General features: G+C 39.6%; 1 protein-coding gene across 1 annotated transcript; it reads right to left on the minus strand.

Annotated features, from left to right (window-relative positions):
• Positions 1–223: 223 nt before the first annotated feature.
• On the minus strand, positions 224–2,537 carry admb (adrenomedullin b). Its single transcript, XM_069163022.1, has 3 exons — positions 2,437–2,537; positions 2,045–2,161; positions 224–1,647 (listed from the first exon to the last, which is right to left on the minus strand). Exons 1-3 carry the CDS (start codon positions 2,535–2,537, stop codon positions 1,398–1,400), a joined length of 468 nt encoding a protein of 155 aa, XP_069019123.1. The 3' UTR covers positions 224–1,397.
• Positions 2,538–19,165: the final 16,628 nt, after the last annotated feature.

Consider the following 19,165-nt stretch of genomic DNA (forward strand, 5'->3'; position numbering starts at 1 on the left):
GACAGTGCAGCTGATAAAGTGTTATTTTTAGAATGGAATGTCACATGTGGGTCACATATTTTGGACTTAATGTAGCTCAGAATTTAATCATATTAAACTAGACAGACCATCATAAAATGGCAAGGCCAATGCACTGTGTTGCTTAAGAGCCTCGCAACAATCACACACAAATGCCTCTCCAAACAACAAATGTTTCTTTAAGTTAATTTGTTTTTTTCATTCATCATTTATTTCTGAAACAAAGTCATCACAAGCAGCTGAAAATCATTACAATTCCTGCCATTTGCCACAAGACATAAATCCGGTGAAGTAATGCCATTTCAAGTAATTTCAACTGAATTGTAAGTAAATCGCGATTTATTACGTTCAAATATTGAAACAGGCAAACATCAAAACCAAGCCTTTCAAGATGAAACATTTAACATTACCAAAATGCTTTGATTATTAAATGGCACAACCTATGTGTGTTTCATGTCACCTACTGTAAAGCTAGATGGCAGCACAACACTTATCAGCTCATCACAACAGGAAAAGGCTCTACATCACAAAACAACAGAGTCCAGACTCAAACAACATGACCCATTTGCTTTTGATCTGCTTTGCCTGACTTTCAGCATCCTAAAGAATGTCTGTGACACATCTCTAATATGATTGAGTTCCAAAAAAACCATAATCAACACAATAATGTTATTTATACTTAATGCACATACAAAAATTACAGGACAAAAAATATTATTTACACAGTTTAGATGCATCAAACACTTCATTGAAGTTAACATAAAAATAAATGTTTAATATGTGTCATTGTTTAAACATAAGATAGCTTTATATATTTTTAAATACAAGCTGGCAATTATATGTTTTAACTATATTTAGGCCTATAACATATTGTATAGATTGCACTGAATGAGCAGTTCACCACATTCAGCTTGCTTGTGTGAGAATCCTGTATTTGGCAGTTTGGGGTCCAGTAATGTCAGTTTCTTCTGGTAGAAAAAGGCTCCCTTGATGTTGAATCCGTTCTTCCTCAGCTCACGGGTGTTTTAGAGAAAATCCTTTGGAGTTGTCTCCTGTCTTAGCTGCCAAGCTGACTTTGGAAGCTGGGGAAGAGACAGACATTCTTGTCAAGTCCCACAGGTCTGACTTGAATTAATTATTAAATCACACGCTTGCTCAGAAACCCTGAAACCAGCATGTGCACACAAACGTCTCTATGTATTATTTAATCTCACTTTCATGCAGAGCAATTTGGGCCTCCTTTGACGGGCTGTACAGATGTGGCAGCCGTTCTTTCACTATATCTAGTAATACATTTGTGGAATACAACTTCTGAGGGGACTTATCTTCATCTTCTGAGAACCCCAACAAGGACTCTCCTTTGCCTTTTCATGCCTGTTTTAAACTTGCCGACCAGCTTCAGTGCTCCATCTTTGTCTCCCTGTCTGGAGGGCAATCTGAGTGACATCCAGGAATGAGCGTCGGCGTCTGCGTCCGTAGCCATTCAATCCCATCTTCTTCTCAGGGGCGTGCTCTTTTGCCTGGTGGTTGTTCATGTGGAGCAGTCGGTCGACTAGTTCATGATACAAACATGTGACCAGGGCGCAGCCGGATGACGGTGTCCTTTTGGGTCTTCTATTTAGTTCAAAGCTGAAAATGGAAAATATTTATGATTTACTGTTTTCCGGGGTTGTTAAATCAGACATGGCAACACATAATATGTTGACAGCATTTAAATCAAGATTGTTTACATATCTAGATTCATGTAAATTTCTTAATCCTCAGTCGAGGATGGGTCATCCATCCTTCAATTACCCACCTTTTTGAAAATATATTTTCTGACATTGTGTACATTTAGGCAGCTTTAGCAGTGCTTTTATGTACTTAAATAACACAGGACCTCAGGGGTTCTAAGTTATTAGGAGGCACACCATACAACTGCTGCTACTGATTCCAATTTCTTTCTATTCTCTTTACCTGAAGTTCTTGTGCATTGTTCTGCACTGTCAGCTATAAATTAGGACTCAAGTGCAATTTTTTTGGTTACCTTGATGGAGGTGAGAGCACTTTTTCATGCCCGCCCTGCTTTGGTCCAAAATGGAGATCTGGGAATTGTTCATTGGCTGTCACTGAGCTGTTCCGCAGGTCTACCTTCAATCTAAACCTGCCACAGACAACAGAGGAGGTTGTGAGAGCAGGAGCTGATAACACTTTCAAGGTCACAGTAACACTGGAATGGAATCAAATTCGTAGAGCTATAGCAAAACTGAAATTATCCAATCTTTACTCAGATATTCTCTTCATTTGTATTCATTTATAAACACACATTGCCAGACATGAATGTCTTTTGGGCTTTTGAGTGGCTTTAATGAAAAAAAAAAAAAAGAAAACAAGAGAATGAACACAATGTTCTCAGTGCTTGTTTACCAGGCAGCTCACCTTTTCAGGCTGCTGTTGGGGTCTCCTGTGGCACCTTTTACCAGTGGCAGGACTGTGGTAAAAATACAGCAGCAGATGACAGTGTGCAGGCCTAATCTCATTTTGGCTGAGAGCTGTGGATGGTGAAAATACAAAAATGGTATTGAGGTGGTCAGGTCTCCTTGTTTGTCACAACTGTTTAATTAATGAGACAAAATTGCAATTGAATAGCTTTTGCAGCTGCATCGATGCCTGGTGAAAAAAAACAGAGTGTGCTGATTTGTTAATTGCAAAATGAGTATTAATGAAAAACCATCCATATGTCAGTACATGCAATATCAGTGAATACAAATATTTACTTTTTGTTCTTCACAGTGTCTTCCAAAATTGATAGACTATACATTTACATTCTGTCATACCTAAGCAATTCTTTTATCTTAACAAAAAGAAAAGAGAAAAACTTAAATTTGAGGGTATAGATAAAGTCACTTACCTTGCCTAGCTTGTGGCTTGATGTACAGAATTTATGGTGCACATCCAAGTGTGTTTACAGTGGGTTGAAGTCTGAAGTTTACACTGTTAACATGAGAGGTTTTATACAAGGAGGGAGGGAGCTGTACCTGAATGCCAGACCCAGTGGGAGGGACTAGGACAGTTCATGTCAACCCTGTCCACCCCACATGTAGACAGGCAAACCAAAAACATGCATATAGAGAGTGTAATCAAGTCAGCAATGTGAAAATGCCGTGACTAATACTTAGTTTGTGGAAATCTTATTTCTGATTCATTACATCCACCTTTTCTTTGACAAACTGTTGAAAGAATTGCTTTTTGTGCATTGCAGAGTTTTGAAAATTGACGCAAGTTGTTTTTTTCCTCTCTGTTAAAGGTTTATTTTTGGATGTGAGTTGGAAGACTCATCAGTCCCGTTACATATGTCATTAATTGTGTTAGTTCAGTGTGACTTAGCAATCTGTGAGTGAGTTTGAATAGATGCCAAGAGTTCATTATGTTCAAATTAGCTGTGTGTTGTTATGGCAACTGCATGAACTGTGAAACTTTAAGGAACATGTGCTTTATACTGAACTTGTGCACCTCCAGATGACCAGTTTAATTGTTCTGAGTGCTACTTCCACCCTCTGGTAGTTATTTCCAAGCATTCTAAATAAAGGGCATGTCTAAAGATTAACCATCCATTAACGCAGGGCTTCAGTAGCAACTGGGCCAAATAGGAAAATCACTGGGGGCTCATGGCCCAACAGAATTCTTTATCAATGAATGCCCACAAATACCCTTTACAGTATAATTTGAATGTAAAATTATTACTAGATGGAATAAACTAGTCACTTGCATCCTTTTTCTTTTACTTTAAGGGTATCATTATAATAATTTCCTGACAGCAGTTAATACAGTAATCTATCACTTGCAGTCCAATCGCTCTGGAGTTGTCAATTTTCCCAATAAATTAGATGTCTCTTTAGCTTCAAGAGAGACATTTTGAGGCTTGTCATTAGCTTAGCTACAATGAGTTTCTCTGTGATTCACGAGCCCAGAGAGCAACGTGAGGCAACTGAACAAATGGAAGGAGTGGAGCAAGTGCAGTCCTGATCCTCCCTGTGCCCATGCTATCCTGTCATCAAGGTTACACACATTGATCGTCTATGCCTCAAGATGCACACTCCTTTTTTACCCTTATATGTCTGTGGTTTAGCCTGATTTGCAGGCAGCGTCTTGCGGGCCATAGTAACATATTCGGCCCATGAGCCACGAGTTGAATAGGTCAGCATTAAGGATTTTCATCAACTACAACTACAATGAATTTTCACAGATATTTAAAAAACTGCAAAGCATCAAAAGTGCAAAATTGAAAATGAATTTCCAACTTTCCATAAAGTTTTGCTTAAACAGACTGCAAACTATTTTTAAACATTAAATCTATAATTAAAAGAAATTAGAAAAAAAAAATCAGAGCATCATCAGGCCTTAAGGTTAATTTGATCTCCTCCAAAGTTTTGTGTTGAACTATCAGATGGACGAGGTGTATTTAAGACGGTTGCAGTTGATAGTCGGGCGATAATGCAGTACATTTTACCATGGTATAAAACAGAAAGGCAGCAAATCCCATCTGAGAAACTGTAACCAGAGAATATTTGGCATTAAAGTACTTTATTGATAATAATTATGAAATGCATTACCGTTTCATCAGTTTCATCAATAGACCAATAAATTCACACAAAAATACATGTTAATGGCAGGGATACCATGCTCAGGGGTGGGTTGTCTTGCGGTTGAAAAAGTTAGAAAAATTGGTCTTTGCAAATAGAAAAATGGAGCATAAGTAAGTGCTTCACCTTTATGTAGAAACTAACCAAAATAAATACATTCTCCTTTGTTTTAAGTGCTTATGGGTCTAGTGGTAAGAGTGGGAAATAAAACAATCTTAATAATCGTTACAAAAAAGAAAAACCCTCATTAACAATGATAACTGATGAGTAATTTATGATACATGTCAGTTCTGCATTTAGATCAGAACTCTTCTGCACAACCACCCGATCAAACTACAGCAACAGGGTTTTTAAGGAAGGAAAAAGACACACACATTGTAGCAAAAATGTAAATGAGCAAATGAGAGAAGAGTCGTAACCTGTACAGGCCTGGCATCAACATCTGTGTGATCTGATCACAAGTGGACAGCTCCAAGCATGGCTGTTCACACCTGGCAGGATAATTCCTGTGCATCTCAAGTGACCACTTCAGATCAACTCTCACTTGTGATATGTGTTTATTTGCTCTCTATGCAAATAAACACATATCACATAAATAAACAAGTAAATAAACATGATCATATACAGAAATGTGAGAACAGAAGAGTCAAAGCAACAAATATTTAACAAAATGAGACATCCTTTTTCACTGAAGCCTCCTTTTAATGCACCACCATTTGGAGTACTTTTTTTTAATTTACATTTGTACATTTCTGAACACTAAAGTTTGTAATTCACGATCTGAACCATCAGGCGTTATCTGATAATGCCAGTTTAGGCTCAGGTTAATCATTCCAGCAGGTTCAAGAGGGTCGGGCTTTGCACTGCAGTGGATAAATGAGCTGCGCACACAGCTGTAGGTCTGATGTGTGTCAGAAATTACAGACAAGGTAAACAAAAAGAAAAACATAACTAAACCTAGATGAGAGAAGTAAACCTTTCTTAATTTACAGGTCTGCTAATTTGGTAGAATCACACACACTTTGTTCTTTTTTGGCTTTGATATTATATCTATTGCTCCTTCAATATGGCCCTGGACACATTTGCGTTCACACTGCTGAGAGATTGTGATCATATGGGCCCAAGACTACCTCTGAATGTGGTATTGGGCAGATCAGATCTCAATGCACCCTTAATGCATTTAGTGAGTTACCTGGAGCCGTCCACTTTGGATCACCCAAGCACGCATGTCAGTAAGCATAACCCCAGACGTCCCCACAAGATGAGGAAATTGTGTGAGATTTGGAAAAAGGGTGAGCTTTCAAAAGCTGAATAAACGGCAGATGTCTGTTGCAATATATCTAAGAGAACTGTGCCCACAGAGATGGGAAACACAAACCTTTTCCACCATTTGGAAAGGTCTTCAGAAGTTTGCATTCTGAAGCTGCTAGCAACAAGCACCCAAGCTCACAAACGTGGTAATTTTAGTTCAAACCCCAGCATCACATCTCCATCTGTGCTCTGAACCCCCGGGGCAGAGGCATTTTCCCTGTATCCCCACAGGTGCTCGTCATCTTCCGCAGCTTGGCCGCCTGCCTACCTGTACCACCAGTTGCATTTATCATGACCAACCTCCGTTAATAGTCTCTGTCAGTTTAATAAATAAAGGCATATTTCTTTATGTTGAAATTATACAATGGAGATTTCTAATTAGCATCGTAGACATGTATATGGAGACGTTAACACTGTGATATTATCCAAATCGTTATTATCACTCAGCTAGTTTATGGGAGCCTGACGACTTCCAGTTGTGCCACACACACTAAAATTGTTTGTGGATGTTGGATGTGTTGTCACAGGACTACCATCGGGATACATAACAGCCTTTGTGTATTTTATGTCATTGTAAATACAACTTCCATCATGGCATCAACATCTAATCTTGGCATCTTGTTGGTACTGGATCAGGGCACAACTACTTTGATTTTCTTTTTAAAAGTACAAACAGTCCCAACTCTGACGATACAACTTTAATGATCAAGCTTTGAGGGCTTTACAAAGGGGATGTCAAGAAAAAGAAGCTCAAAAAAATCATTATGTTCACACCGTCAGTAGAGCCTTATGTTATTTCTGGCAAAGGTAAGCATAAATTTACAAGGCATGTCCTCACCTGTATATTGGAGACAAGGGGAAAGTCATGAGTTACATTGGATGTTTTTGCTGTAATGTAATTTATCCTAAAATACTGCCTAACTCAAGAATCCAAGAGTCCAACTACTGCTTTGAATGAATTTCAACTGAATAAGGCCACCATTCAGTGACTGAACCTGATCAGTTATTTCTACACCGTTAGTTATTTCAAATGTTTGAAACAAATCCAATTATTTCCTATTTGTAATCCCTTTAAATCTATATTCTTGTCCAATTAATTCATCAATGTATTTAATGTGCATTTTCTTGTCAAAGTTCTTTCACAACATGTAACGTTTACGCAACTAAAATTCCTTTCACAACGTACCTGGTCAGTTCCATAAAACATTGGTGCAGATTTATATTAATTTGTTTGGCCCCCTGTGAAAACTAAAACCTTGGTACTGATCAGACCAAGACCACCTGAGGCTTTCAGTCCACTTCCAAATGGACTCTGATGTGGTTTGTTCTTGGTGTGAAAGCAAATGGACCGACCACAGTATATTTTGATCTTATATGCAGTCCAGTCTCAGCTTTTTTTGAGTGGGTTTACATCAACAGGTCTAATATAGCCCATTTAACACAGAAGCCCCTGTCAGACATGGAGCACATAACATTGCTACCTTTGTAAATCCATCACAGAAGTATCTTGTAACAGTGGATCTACTGATTTGTTTTTACATCAGTTTTATCATCGCATGTTACCTGATAGCAAACTCTGCTGCCTTATATACTTTCTGAATAAATAAAAAAATACCATATTTTAAATTTTATGGAAAAAGATAAAACATTCGGTCGAATTATAGTAAGTGAGGACTTTACTACAGCCCAAACAAGGTGAAACATGCAAAGAGAGAGAAATATTCTTATTGTACAGTCACTGTACTGAGATTACTGTAGCAAATGAGTTTGACTCGTGTATTAAATCTGTTTTATTAAACTATATAAACACAAAAGGAGCTAATTTCAAAACATTGAAGAGTTTTCTCCCGCAGGCTTTCACTGTAGCCACCTTGGCTTGTTGTAGGGCCTCTCTGCCTTACGTCTGGTTGGGCAACAGTAATTCATTATTTTTTTTCTTCGTCGTGACAAACTAACAAACTCTGTGTGAGAGTGCTTTAATAAAGTGCTTAACACACTCTGGTCTTTTGGTAAACTGTATTGGTAGTTAGTACATTATTCATGTTTGTTCATAATGTCACTCGTATTCAATTTGTGTTGATCTGCATGCAGCTGATGTAATCCCAGGTCATATTACAATTATTCACCTCTGCAGTTGTCATCTTCATTATGTACGCTGGCTGCATTTCCGTAAGCATACTGTATGTGCCAGTGTCACGTCTGTTTTGAAATGACTTTTTTTTTTTAAGCTGAATGGCAGGTTTGATCAATCTATGAACATACGTACAAACAGTGCTGTCACGGCAACAGCACTGCCCCTCCTGTGGGCCAAAAGATGATTCCGTGATCTGTGTTTTAACATGATCCTTTCCAGTTCTTTAATTAGTTGCCTTTTATCTGCTGTGCATGCTGATGGCGCCTCATGCTGCAGAATGTCATGTTTCCAAAATAGAGTGCACTCATGATCAAAATTCTGACTGCCTTAGATTAAATGGCTTTTGTATCCTAATCAGTAGAGGTATTTTTTGTCTTGAATTATTGCTGCAACAATAGCTTTTATATTAACTATACAAGAAATCAAGACAATGTGGCGTTTGGTTAGAGGACAGATCATGCTGTGGCTCAGTCAGCACAGCACCATGTGAGCTCAACATTGGCAGGCACACAGTCTGTTATATTATTAGATACTTAGTTTCTATTTATAGTTGCTCATTTCCCTTTGTTTTTTGTATTACTACAGAGATAGAAGGACAGGAATTGTATGGATTTAATTAAGTCTGCTGCTCTGGTTTGTGATAGCATGGTGCTCTCTTCTAAACGAGAATACTTTCTGGAAAGGCACTTTCCTAAATGTGAGGCCCAAACATTCCTCTTAGTTGCTGTCCAAACAACGGAAAATCACAATGTGTTTTTGTGTGTGGAAAAATTCAGGATTATATATTTACAGGTTGAAGATATCAACTTTCCCAAGAGATAAACAAGGCTGGACATATTCCTGACTGATTTGATGAGACAGAAAAAAAATTATCGCAAGTGTAAATGTTTATTAGGCAGTCATCTGTATTTTTTATTTAATTTAAGGATTAAAATACCAATGATGGCATGATTTTGCTGTGGAAGGAGTCACTTTTGATTTCAGTATGCCACGACAGCACTGCTATTTCGCCTTAGTTGACAATTGGATCCAATATTTGTAATTATTCATTATTTGGAATCAGTATTTTGATCTGATTGCTTTCCCTGAATTATACGCATCTTAACTCTCTCCACACTTCTTCTAATCTCAAGTTAAAACTCACGTTTCATGTACAGCTGTCCAGGGCTGCAGGCTTAGTTAGCCGGTCCCCCGCAGCACCCGAACAGCCGGGCGGCTGGGTGACGGTACGACGGAGGCATAGTCCCAAGCAGAAGCCCACGGTTCACCACCGACCCTTTCACGTCTCCAACCGATTTTCCCCACTCGGCGAAACACCCGCTGAGAAACCAACCCTGGTTATTGGAGACTCTATTTTGCGGAACGTGAAGTTAGCGAAACCAGCGGCCCATAGTCAGATGTCTTGTCGGACTCCGTAGTTTTCTCTGGACCCCTTCGTAACCGGACCAGTGATGATATGTTTAGCCGTACGTCTTCACTTCAGACTTCAGATCAGACTCTCAAATGAATTATAACTAAATTTTGGTTTCGGATTAATTGCTAAACTTGAGTGGAAGATTGCTGCCACTCCTCCTCCTTGGCCTGAATCTCTAGGAATATGATAATTAATATGACTGGGAGGAGTTGCTTCATTAATACTAACATATTCTTCCTGTTGCAGCCAGATCTCTGTGAGACAGAGTAAATCAATCTGATGATCAGTTATCAAGTCATTTACTAACAGAGATTTAGACGAGAGATCTGATATTTAATAGTCCGCTTTTAATTGTCAGATTTTTTTTGATCCATTAATTTGGTAGGATCAATTTTTATTACATTTTTATTGATACATCTTTTCTTGAGTTTTTTTTAAATAGAGGTGGTCTGGTTACAGACACAATCTCTATAGGATGTTGAAGGTTTTGGGTGAGTGACAGCTCTAAAGAAGCTGCAGAGGAGCTGTAAGACTGCAGCTCTGCGTCCTGGCCTCAACCCTGGGATGTCAGGTTTTAGAGCTCTTAACAGCCCTAAAACCTGACATCCCAGGGTTGAGGCCAGGACGCGGAGTTGCAGTCTTACAGCCCTAAAACCTGACTATATCAGATCTCTCTCGTCTAAATCTCTGTTAGTAAATGACTTGATAACTGATCATCAGATTGATTTACTCTGTCTCACAGAGACCTAGCTGCAACAGGAATAATATGTTAGTATTAATGAAGCAACTCCTCCCAGTCATGTTAATTATCATATTCCGAGAGATTCAGGCCGAGACGGAGGAGTGGCAGTAATCTTCCACTCAAGTTTAGCAATTAATCTGAAACCGAAATTTAGTTATAATTCATTTGAGAGTCTGACTCTTTGTCTCTCACACCCAAACTGGAAAGCACAGAAACCGATTCTATTTGTTGTTGTTTATCGCCCACCTGGTCCTTATTCAGAGTTTCTAACTGAATTCTCTGACTTTTTATCAGATTTAGTGCTGAGTTCAGATAAAGTGATGATAGTGGGAGACTTTAACATTCATGTTGACGTGGACAACGATAGCCTCAGTCCTACTTTTAGCTCATTATTAGATTCCATAGGCTTTTCTCAGAATGTAAATAAACGCCGTCACCGTGGTAACCACACCCTCGATCTGGTTCTATCATATGCCATGGAAACTGAAAATTTAATTGTATTTCCTCAAAACCCTGTTTTGTCAGACCACTTCTTATTAACATTTGAAGTTACAATAATGGACTACACAGCATGTGGGAATAAATCCCACTACAGTAGATGTCTGTCAGATGATGCCGTGGCCAAGTTTAAGGAAGCAGTTACATGTTTATCCTCTTCGATGCCGTGTGTTAAAGCAGTGGAAGGCATCTACGTTGATCTTAGCCCCACACAAGTGGATCATCTGGTAGAAAACACTGCAGTATCTCCGCGCACAACTCTAGATAATGTTGCCCCTCTGAAGAAGAGAGTAATGAACCAGAGGAAGTTGTCTCTGTGGTACAACTCAGAACTACACTCTGCTAGGCAGGCGACTAGAAAGCTGGAAAGGAAATGGAGTTCCACTAATTTAGAAGAATTTCACCTGGCCTGGAAGGATAGTCTAATATTCTATAAGAAAGCTCTTCGTAAGGCCAGAACTTTATATTATTCACCATTAATGGAGGAAAACAAGAACAACCCCAGGTTTCTTTTCAGCACTGTAACCAGGCTGACAAAGAGTCAGTTAACTTCTTTACCAATAAAATTCTTACTATTAGGGAGAGAATTGGGGAGACCCTTCCTGCCACCGTCACTGATGTGATGTTAAGCACAGCAGCCCTGGAAGGATCCTCTAGCTGTCTGTTAGATCCCATCACAACTAAACTTTTTAAGGAAGTCTTCCCTTTAATTAATACTTCCATATTAGATCAGATCAACCTATCTATTGTAACCGGCTATGTACCGCAGAATTTTAAAGTGGCTGTAATTAAACCTTGACTTAAAAAGCCGACTCTTGATCCAGCTGTTTTAGGAAACTACAGACACTTTTCCAACCTGACGTTTATTTCTAAAATCCTTGAAAAAGTTGTTGCAAATCAACTTTTTGATCATTTACAAAGGAATGATCTGTTTGAAGATTTTCAGTCAGGCTTTAGAGTTCATCATAGCACAGAAACAGCACTGGTGAAAGTTACTAATGACCTTTTGTTAGCCTCAGATAATGGACTCATCTCTGTACTTGTTCTTCTGGACCTCAGTGCTGCTTTTGATACGATTGATCATACAATCTTATTACAGAGATTAGAAGACGTTATGAGGATTAAAGGAATTGCATTAGACTGGTTCAAATCCTACTTATCAGATAGATTCCAATTTGTCCATGTCAACAATGAGTCTTCCAGACAAACAAAAGTTAGTTATGGAGTTCCACAAGGCTCAGTGTTGGGCCCAATACTTTTTACTTTGTACATGCTTCCCTTAGGAGATGTCATCAGGAAGCACTGCATAAACTTCCATTGTTATGCAGATGACACTCAGCTATATCTTTCTATAAAACCAGATGAAACTAATCAGTTAGTAAAACTTGAAGCCTGTCTAAAAGACATAAAGGCCTGGATGATCAAAAACTTCCCGCTTCTAAATTCAGACAAAACGGAAGTTATTGTACTTGGTCCTAAACACTTCAGAAACTCTTTCTCGAATCACTTAGTTACTCTGGATGACGTTGTCCTGGCGTCCAGCAAAACTGTGAGGAACCTTGGAGTCATCTTTGATGAGGACTTGTTCTTTAGCCACCATATAAAGCAAATCTCCAGAACTGCCTTCTTTCATCTACGTAATATTAATAAAATCAGGAAAATTCTTCCTCAGCGTGACGCAGAAAAACTCATTCATGCATTTGTTACTTCTAGGCTAGGTTATTGTAATTCCTTGCTGTTAGGATGTCCAAATTACTCATTAAAAACCCTGCAGCTGATCCAAAATGCTGCAGCAAGAGTACTGACGGGATTTAGCAAGAGAGATCATATTTCTCCAGTTTTAGCTTCTCTTCACTGGCTTCCTGTTAAATCAAGAATATAATTTAAAATTCTCTTGATAACTTACAAAGCCCTACATGACCAGGCTCCATTATATCTTAGAGATCTTATAGAACCATATAATCCTAGCAGAGCACTTCACTCTCAGTACGCTGGTCTGCTTGTGGTTCCTAGAGTTTACAGAAGTAGAATGGGAGGCAGAGCCTTCAGTTTTCAGGCTCCTCTCCTGTGGAACCAACCAGCTCCCAGTTTGTGTTCGAGGAACAGAAACCCTCTCTAGCTTTAAGATTAGACTCAAAACGTTCCTTTTTGATAAAGCCTATAGTTAGGGCTGGCTCAGGTAGACCCGAACCAACCCTTAGTTATGCTGTTATAGGTCGATGCTGCTGGGGGACCTCGTTACATGCAGAGCTTCTTTTCTTTCCTCCTACTCTTTAACTAACTTATACCTCACCATCTTTTTCTCTCCCATAGTTTTTGCTTATTATCTGTTGTCTCTCCATTCAGTTCCCTCGCTCGCATAGTTTCTGTTCTTTCTTTTCCAGATGTCCCGTCATGGAGCTGCATGTCTCTGCTCTGCGCTTGTCGTCTCCACCAACAGTTCATATCTTGTATCTCTATGCTGTCCTTTTATCTCTCTACTCTCCTCTCACTCCAACTGGTTGAGGCAGATGGCCGCCCACCTCTGAGCCTGGTTCTGTCTGAGGTTTCTTCCTATTAAGAGGGAGTTTTTCCTTCCCTCTGTTGGAGGTTTTTCTCCCTTAAAGAGGAGTTTTTTCCCTCCTAGCTTATGTGGGAATTGTTGAATTGTTGGGTTTCTCTGTATAATATTGTAAAGTCTTGCTGTAAGGACTTTAATGTGTTAAGTGCCATGAAATAACTTGTGTTGTGATTTGGCGGTATATAAATAAAATTGAATTGAATTGAACGTGTTTCCCTGACCAAGTAGGTTGTGTGGCTTCTTCACCCCTATTCTATTGCGGCAAGCCCTTCATCAATGCCCTTTGAGGCTGGAGGGACTCTTTACACTACCCCAATGACTTAGGAGTAAAAATAATGTCACTTTAAAACACAAAACTGTGATTTTACTTTATCAGAAGGGTTTTCAAACCGTAATTTTTAGTTTGACAAGTCAAAATGCATAGGACTAACTGGTCAATATAGCAAATGCACATCTGGTTATCGGCCACACTTCTGTATCAGGACACAGCTACCTTTTCTCACAAGAGTTCTGCACTGTCCTGAACTGTCTTACATGGATGAGACTATTTGCTGTAAATTTATACTATTTGTATATCTGGTATTGGTCTTCTTGATTATGAGTAATCAGTATTGGCATCAACTCAAAGCTGTAAGTTAGCTAGGCACAGACACACCAACTGTGTGTCTGTAATATAGGCAAATTCTTTTCTGTTGAAATATGTTCAACCCGACTGTGTTTGTGACATCTTGAACAAATTTTGTCACTATGTCTTTCCGTTAAATACAATCATACTACCACTAAAATTGACTTCATGTATTGTCTGAACACAGCCAGTCCTGTAATTGTTTGACATGCACTGGTCCCAAAAACCCAGAAATAGGAGAACTAATCCTGTCATCAGGTATAGAATCTCAAGAAATATGTTGTCAAATTGAAGCTTAATTATGTTGTTCCCCCCAGGGTCAGACTGTCAACACTGAATATTTTGTTGCTAAAATTTTGAGGCATCTAAGAAAACAGTCAGTCCAAATGACTTGAACTGTGGCATGATGGCATTTTGATTCAAAGGAAACATGTTTCTTGCCTGCAACAACACAGACATTGACTGAATTTGGCTCCCCACGACTTCTGTCTGTTCCCCAAAACTTTGATACAAAATTTGATGTGTGGTCTCTGCTCAAGTCTATGGTGACATCGCAAATGCGCACATGCCACTGGTCACAAAAATGTCTTGATCAAGCGGTGTAACCTTGAAGGTATAGATTCCCCCTGCTCATCAAGCCACAGTGTTGTGCTCCATTTGCTTGCAACTGGAAGCAGTCTCAGAACCTTTCGATTGCCTCTTGTATTTACATAACCTTAATCCGAGAATACACTGATGAGCCTCCTGCCTAATATTTTGTTACCCCTTTGAGGGCTGCCTACAGCACTGATGCACTGAGGCCTGAACTGTACAAGACTCCTGAAGGTGTGTGGTATCTGGCACCAAATTTAAGTAGCAGATACCACACACCTTCTTTAAATTCTGTCAGTTGTTAGTTGCAGCTGCCATTGAGCAGCACGAGCACATCTGCCAACACCCTGCAAGTTTCTGAATTGCTGTGTATCAGTCACCTGCCCTTGTCAGATCACTTCTGTCTTTACACCTGCCTATTTCTCCTGCATCCAACATAGTTATTACTAGAATCACTTATAATATATATAATATATTGTATCCTAGACCTTAACATGCACTGTTATGCACTTCATCTGTGAGTGGTCATAATGTTTTAGCTCATCTGTTTATACCGGACTTTCTACAATTGTTTATCCTCTTTATTTTTGCACCAAGGCAACGGGTAGCAAACGTAGATCACATCTCCGAGATGTTTTGGCGCTTCATTCCACCCCAATTCCAAGAGATGGATGTCCCTCAAGTGGCCCATAAATGTGTTTTGAAAATAGCATGTTCAGTATAGTAATTTCTCTAATGTTGAGACTGTAATTGGAAGTGCTGTTTCCTGCTCCATCACATTCTGCTATCATGAGTCATCTGCTGTCACGGCAGCATTGCATGCTGAAAGGCCACAATCTCACCCAATGTTGCGTTCAGAGTGAATCACAACAATAAATCTGGCTAGAATCACTGGCCATCACTCAACCTGGTTTCCCCACTGAGTGATTCAGACCCTTTGAAATGTGACCCTGGCACTCTGGTGAGCTAAATAATTGAGTGACACTTCATTAGATGTGGGGAGTTTATTTCTAGTTTGGAACCAAAGGATTACCGTCACATTGTCCTCATTAAGACTTTATAGGTTCAAGCACGTTTCATCACTTTCAGATTAAGTGGCATTGTGTAACTTTTGGTATTCATTTTTATTGGGTTTTTTTAAGATTTGTTCTTTCTCAAAATACCTCACCTCCTTTGTTTTAGTGGTTCTAATGGTTTGTTCCAGGACCAGTGTGTAGGATTTAGGGCAGATATGGCATATTACTAAGACTTTGCCCGTGTGAGGGTGAGGGTCAGTTGGTGGTTGGTGCAGTCTGCATCCTCACCACTAGATGCCACAAAATCCTGCACACTGTTTTGTTAAGGGTTGGGCATACCTAATATTGCTGGCCTCATCTCTTTATTTATTTATTTTTTGCGGAGTTTTTTTGTTATTGTTGGAGAGTTTTAAGTGATTTTAGTGCAGGAAAATAGCAGTGATTACCAAAAATTGTAAGCAGTGGCGGCTGGTGATAACAATTTTGGGGTGGGCACAGTGTTTTTGAGGGGGGAGGAGACAAAGCAACTGAAGCTGGACTTCAGCTAAGCCAAAACAAAAATCCCAAAACAACACAACACACTAATGTTGCCTAAACACTACCCAGTCACAGTACTTGAACATACAGTTTGCTCTCCTCTCCTTCTGGCCTATAAATTTCTCAATGAGGCTCCGGTTAAAGTCAGTCATCTTAGTCACCAGCTTCTTTTCCATTGACAGCATGGCCAGTGTGTCTCAAACTGCATCAGTCTGCATAAACGAGGAGGCGGGGCTCTGTGTGTCACCTGCCCCAATGTGTGCACACAGCTAGTGTAATGACACATTAACTCGGATCATACTCATACTCGTCAAAAGTACATCATCGTACCGGATTCTCGTTTCATTCTCATGAATCTCATTGCCATGATACAACCTATCCCAGACCACTTTTGACCATGAGCATTTTACGAGTGAACTATTATTATATAATTAATTTATGTAAAGTAATGGGGTTTTTTTTCTCTCGACATTTGTAAGTCAAGAAAAAAAAGTTTAGAGTCAAATGTAATAATTTCCTCTGATAAGCACCAAGGCTACGGGTGTAGCAAACGTAGATCACATCTCCGAGATCACAGAAATATACTTAGAGATAATACTTAGAGAACCTCAAATTCCAAAAATGTCATAAAAATGACATAACTTCCCATACCCCCAGGAACACTAAGGCAGGGGTCTCCAACCTTTTTTCGTCTGATGGCTACTTTGACAAAATGAGTGTCTGAGAGCAATTCATGTATAGTAGGAACAATGTAAACAATAACAAATTGATAGTCAACGCACACATTTTGTATCACACCAGCTTAAATTCAACAGTATGCTTTTCATTTGAAAAGTCGTGACATTCAGCCAACCAGCGGTGTAACTTTGACCTCAGTGACAGACACTCGCTATATTGCTCTTGCCCCGCTGTTGCAGTTTTGTGTTTGCCTAATTTCTAAACACGTGTTTCTCTCCGGCTCAGTTTGAGAGTCTCTGCTGTGTTTTGCTGGTGCATTGCAGGTCGCACAGTTTCTGTCCTCTGATCCGTGTGCGTTTCACAAAGGGTGGAGCCCAACCATGCCTGTCCTCCCTCTGTTACACTGACACAGTGCGGAGCACAGGCGAAGAACAGCGAGGGGAGAATGTCCATTTGTAAATGAATTGCGTTGCGTAGCGTTGTTCTCTTAGACAGGTTAAAAAATGTATAAATAAATAATGCTGAAACCGATTGCCAAGTATACCCGACATACAACTGTGAGGTAGAAATTCTAGTTGTGGTTATAAACTGATTCTACATAAGAAGAACCTACAACTTAAAACTAGCAAATTCCTGGAACATATTTGTGGTTGACTAAACCATTTTTATCTGCATTAGAATTGCATTATAATAAATGCATTTAATCACCCTCTGCCAATATTTCTCCTTGTGTTGTCTTCATATCAGTCTGAGAACATTTGAATCAACTCGTGCCATGCTGAAAGTAATTTTATAAATGTTTATAGGTTTGATCCTGTAAAACTGCCATAGCAGCTATTAAGTTGTGGAGCCTTTGGTGCTAATTCAGACACAAGACAGATAAAATTGCCGTCGTAAAGTCCATGTCTGAAAAGCACTTTACATTGTCAGTGAATGTGACTCATTATGAAAGTTTTCAAACTACTATCATCAAAAAGAAAAGAAAACACAACATCTTATTTTGGGGGGTCACGTTAGCTCAACCTAAACTGCTGAAATTTCCTTGATTGCAATACACTGACACAGCCAATAAGGGAGGCAATGTGGAGGAGTAGGGTGGTAAAGCTCCAGGCTGGTGTCTTCACTACAGGAGGATTGTGAAAGTTAAGATAAAGTACCCTTCCCTCTTTTGAGTCTTTTTTGAGGGGAGAAAAAAAGCAGTTTGTGTTTGTCTCTGGTTCTAAATAGCAGTTGTAGTTTTACCTTGATGACACACAGGAAGAGAAAGGATGTGTCTTCAAGGAGGGATGATGAGGGAGTGTGTAGGTAATTTTAACCTTGGCTTTGTTGCACATGTCCTTTTACCCGGTAAAGAAAAGCTCTGCTGACTCGTACGCTTCCTTCAGTTGATGCTGCTGCGTGTGGCTATTTTTAGCACGATTTCATACAGTATATTCTGTTTAATGAAGTAGGATGCTGGTAAACAATGCTCTGGTAGGAGGCCAGCTCCAAACTTGGCTCAGTCATCACAAGTCAGACAGTTTCAACTGAAAAAGAAAGAAGTTGATGTGTTGGCAGGAGTGTAGCACAGTCCATGGGGGTTTGCAGGGTTTTTGTTTTTTCACAGAAACACTTGTGTTTTATATTTGCGCCTTGCCACACATTCTTCTGTTGTTCATGGGGGAGGAAGAGGATGAGACACTGACTTTTTGAAGTCTTTCTGTCTTGTCACGTAAAGCATTCCACACAGATAGAGTAGGACCGCATAGACAACCAGTCACCTCTCACTGCTGCCTTATTACAGTTCCTATCCGGCTTAGTTAAATCATCTGTGAATGTTTGTACCACATTTAGATAGTTAGTTGTGCATTTGATGCACAAATGTGTGCATGCTGCATATAGGCATTTGAGTGTATGAGTTCAAGTGTGCAGCATGGATGCATTTAGATGCAACTGCATGTTTTATATATATGTGTGTGTGTGTGTGTGTGTGTGTGTGTGTGTGTGTGTGTGTGTGTGTGTCCTGGTGTGGACACAATGCATGCATGTAGGTGTATGTGTTCATGTCTGCAAGCATTTTTATTGATCTTACAGTAGGTAAGTTTGTGCGTGCATGCACTTTTACATGTATCCAGAGTAACCTCTGATTTATGAGGGTAAAAACACGAATGGGAGGTCGGAGTGGCGCACGGCTCACCTTTAGCGCCGCTCTTTGCATTGTCAGAAGATATTTATATCTGGAAAGAACAATTGAGAAAGATGGGTTTGATTTCCCCACTGTGGCCTCGGGCTTGGCCTTGCTGTGGGTGCAGAGTCAACCTCAGTCAGATGCACTGATTGGAGCCAGATCCTTTGTCCTAAATTCCGTCTCCTTGCACCCTTGAACCTCACGAAATCTCTAAACTGAAACCTTAGGCTGTTAGTTAAAGTCCTACATTAC

Source organism: Embiotoca jacksoni, unplaced genomic scaffold (assembly GCF_022577435.1).
Source record: "Embiotoca jacksoni isolate LCO1_2020_lvr unplaced genomic scaffold, fEmbJac1.0.p SCAF_3, whole genome shotgun sequence".
Taxonomy (NCBI): Eukaryota; Metazoa; Chordata; class Actinopteri; family Embiotocidae; genus Embiotoca; species Embiotoca jacksoni.

Excerpts from the sequence above, each read along its gene's own strand:
- admb (XM_069163022.1), bottom strand. The coding sequence starts at position 2,537 with ATGAGATTAGGCCTGCACACTGTCATCTGCTGCTGTATTTTTACCACA. Across the intron at positions 2,162-2,436 it reads CCCAACAGCAGCCTGAAAAG|GTTTAGATTGAAGGTAGACC; the intron begins GTGAGCTGCCTG and ends TGTCTGTGGCAG. Across the intron at positions 1,648-2,044 it reads GTGCTCTCACCTCCATCAAG|CTTTGAACTAAATAGAAGAC; the intron begins GTAACCAAAAAA and ends TTCCATTTTCAG.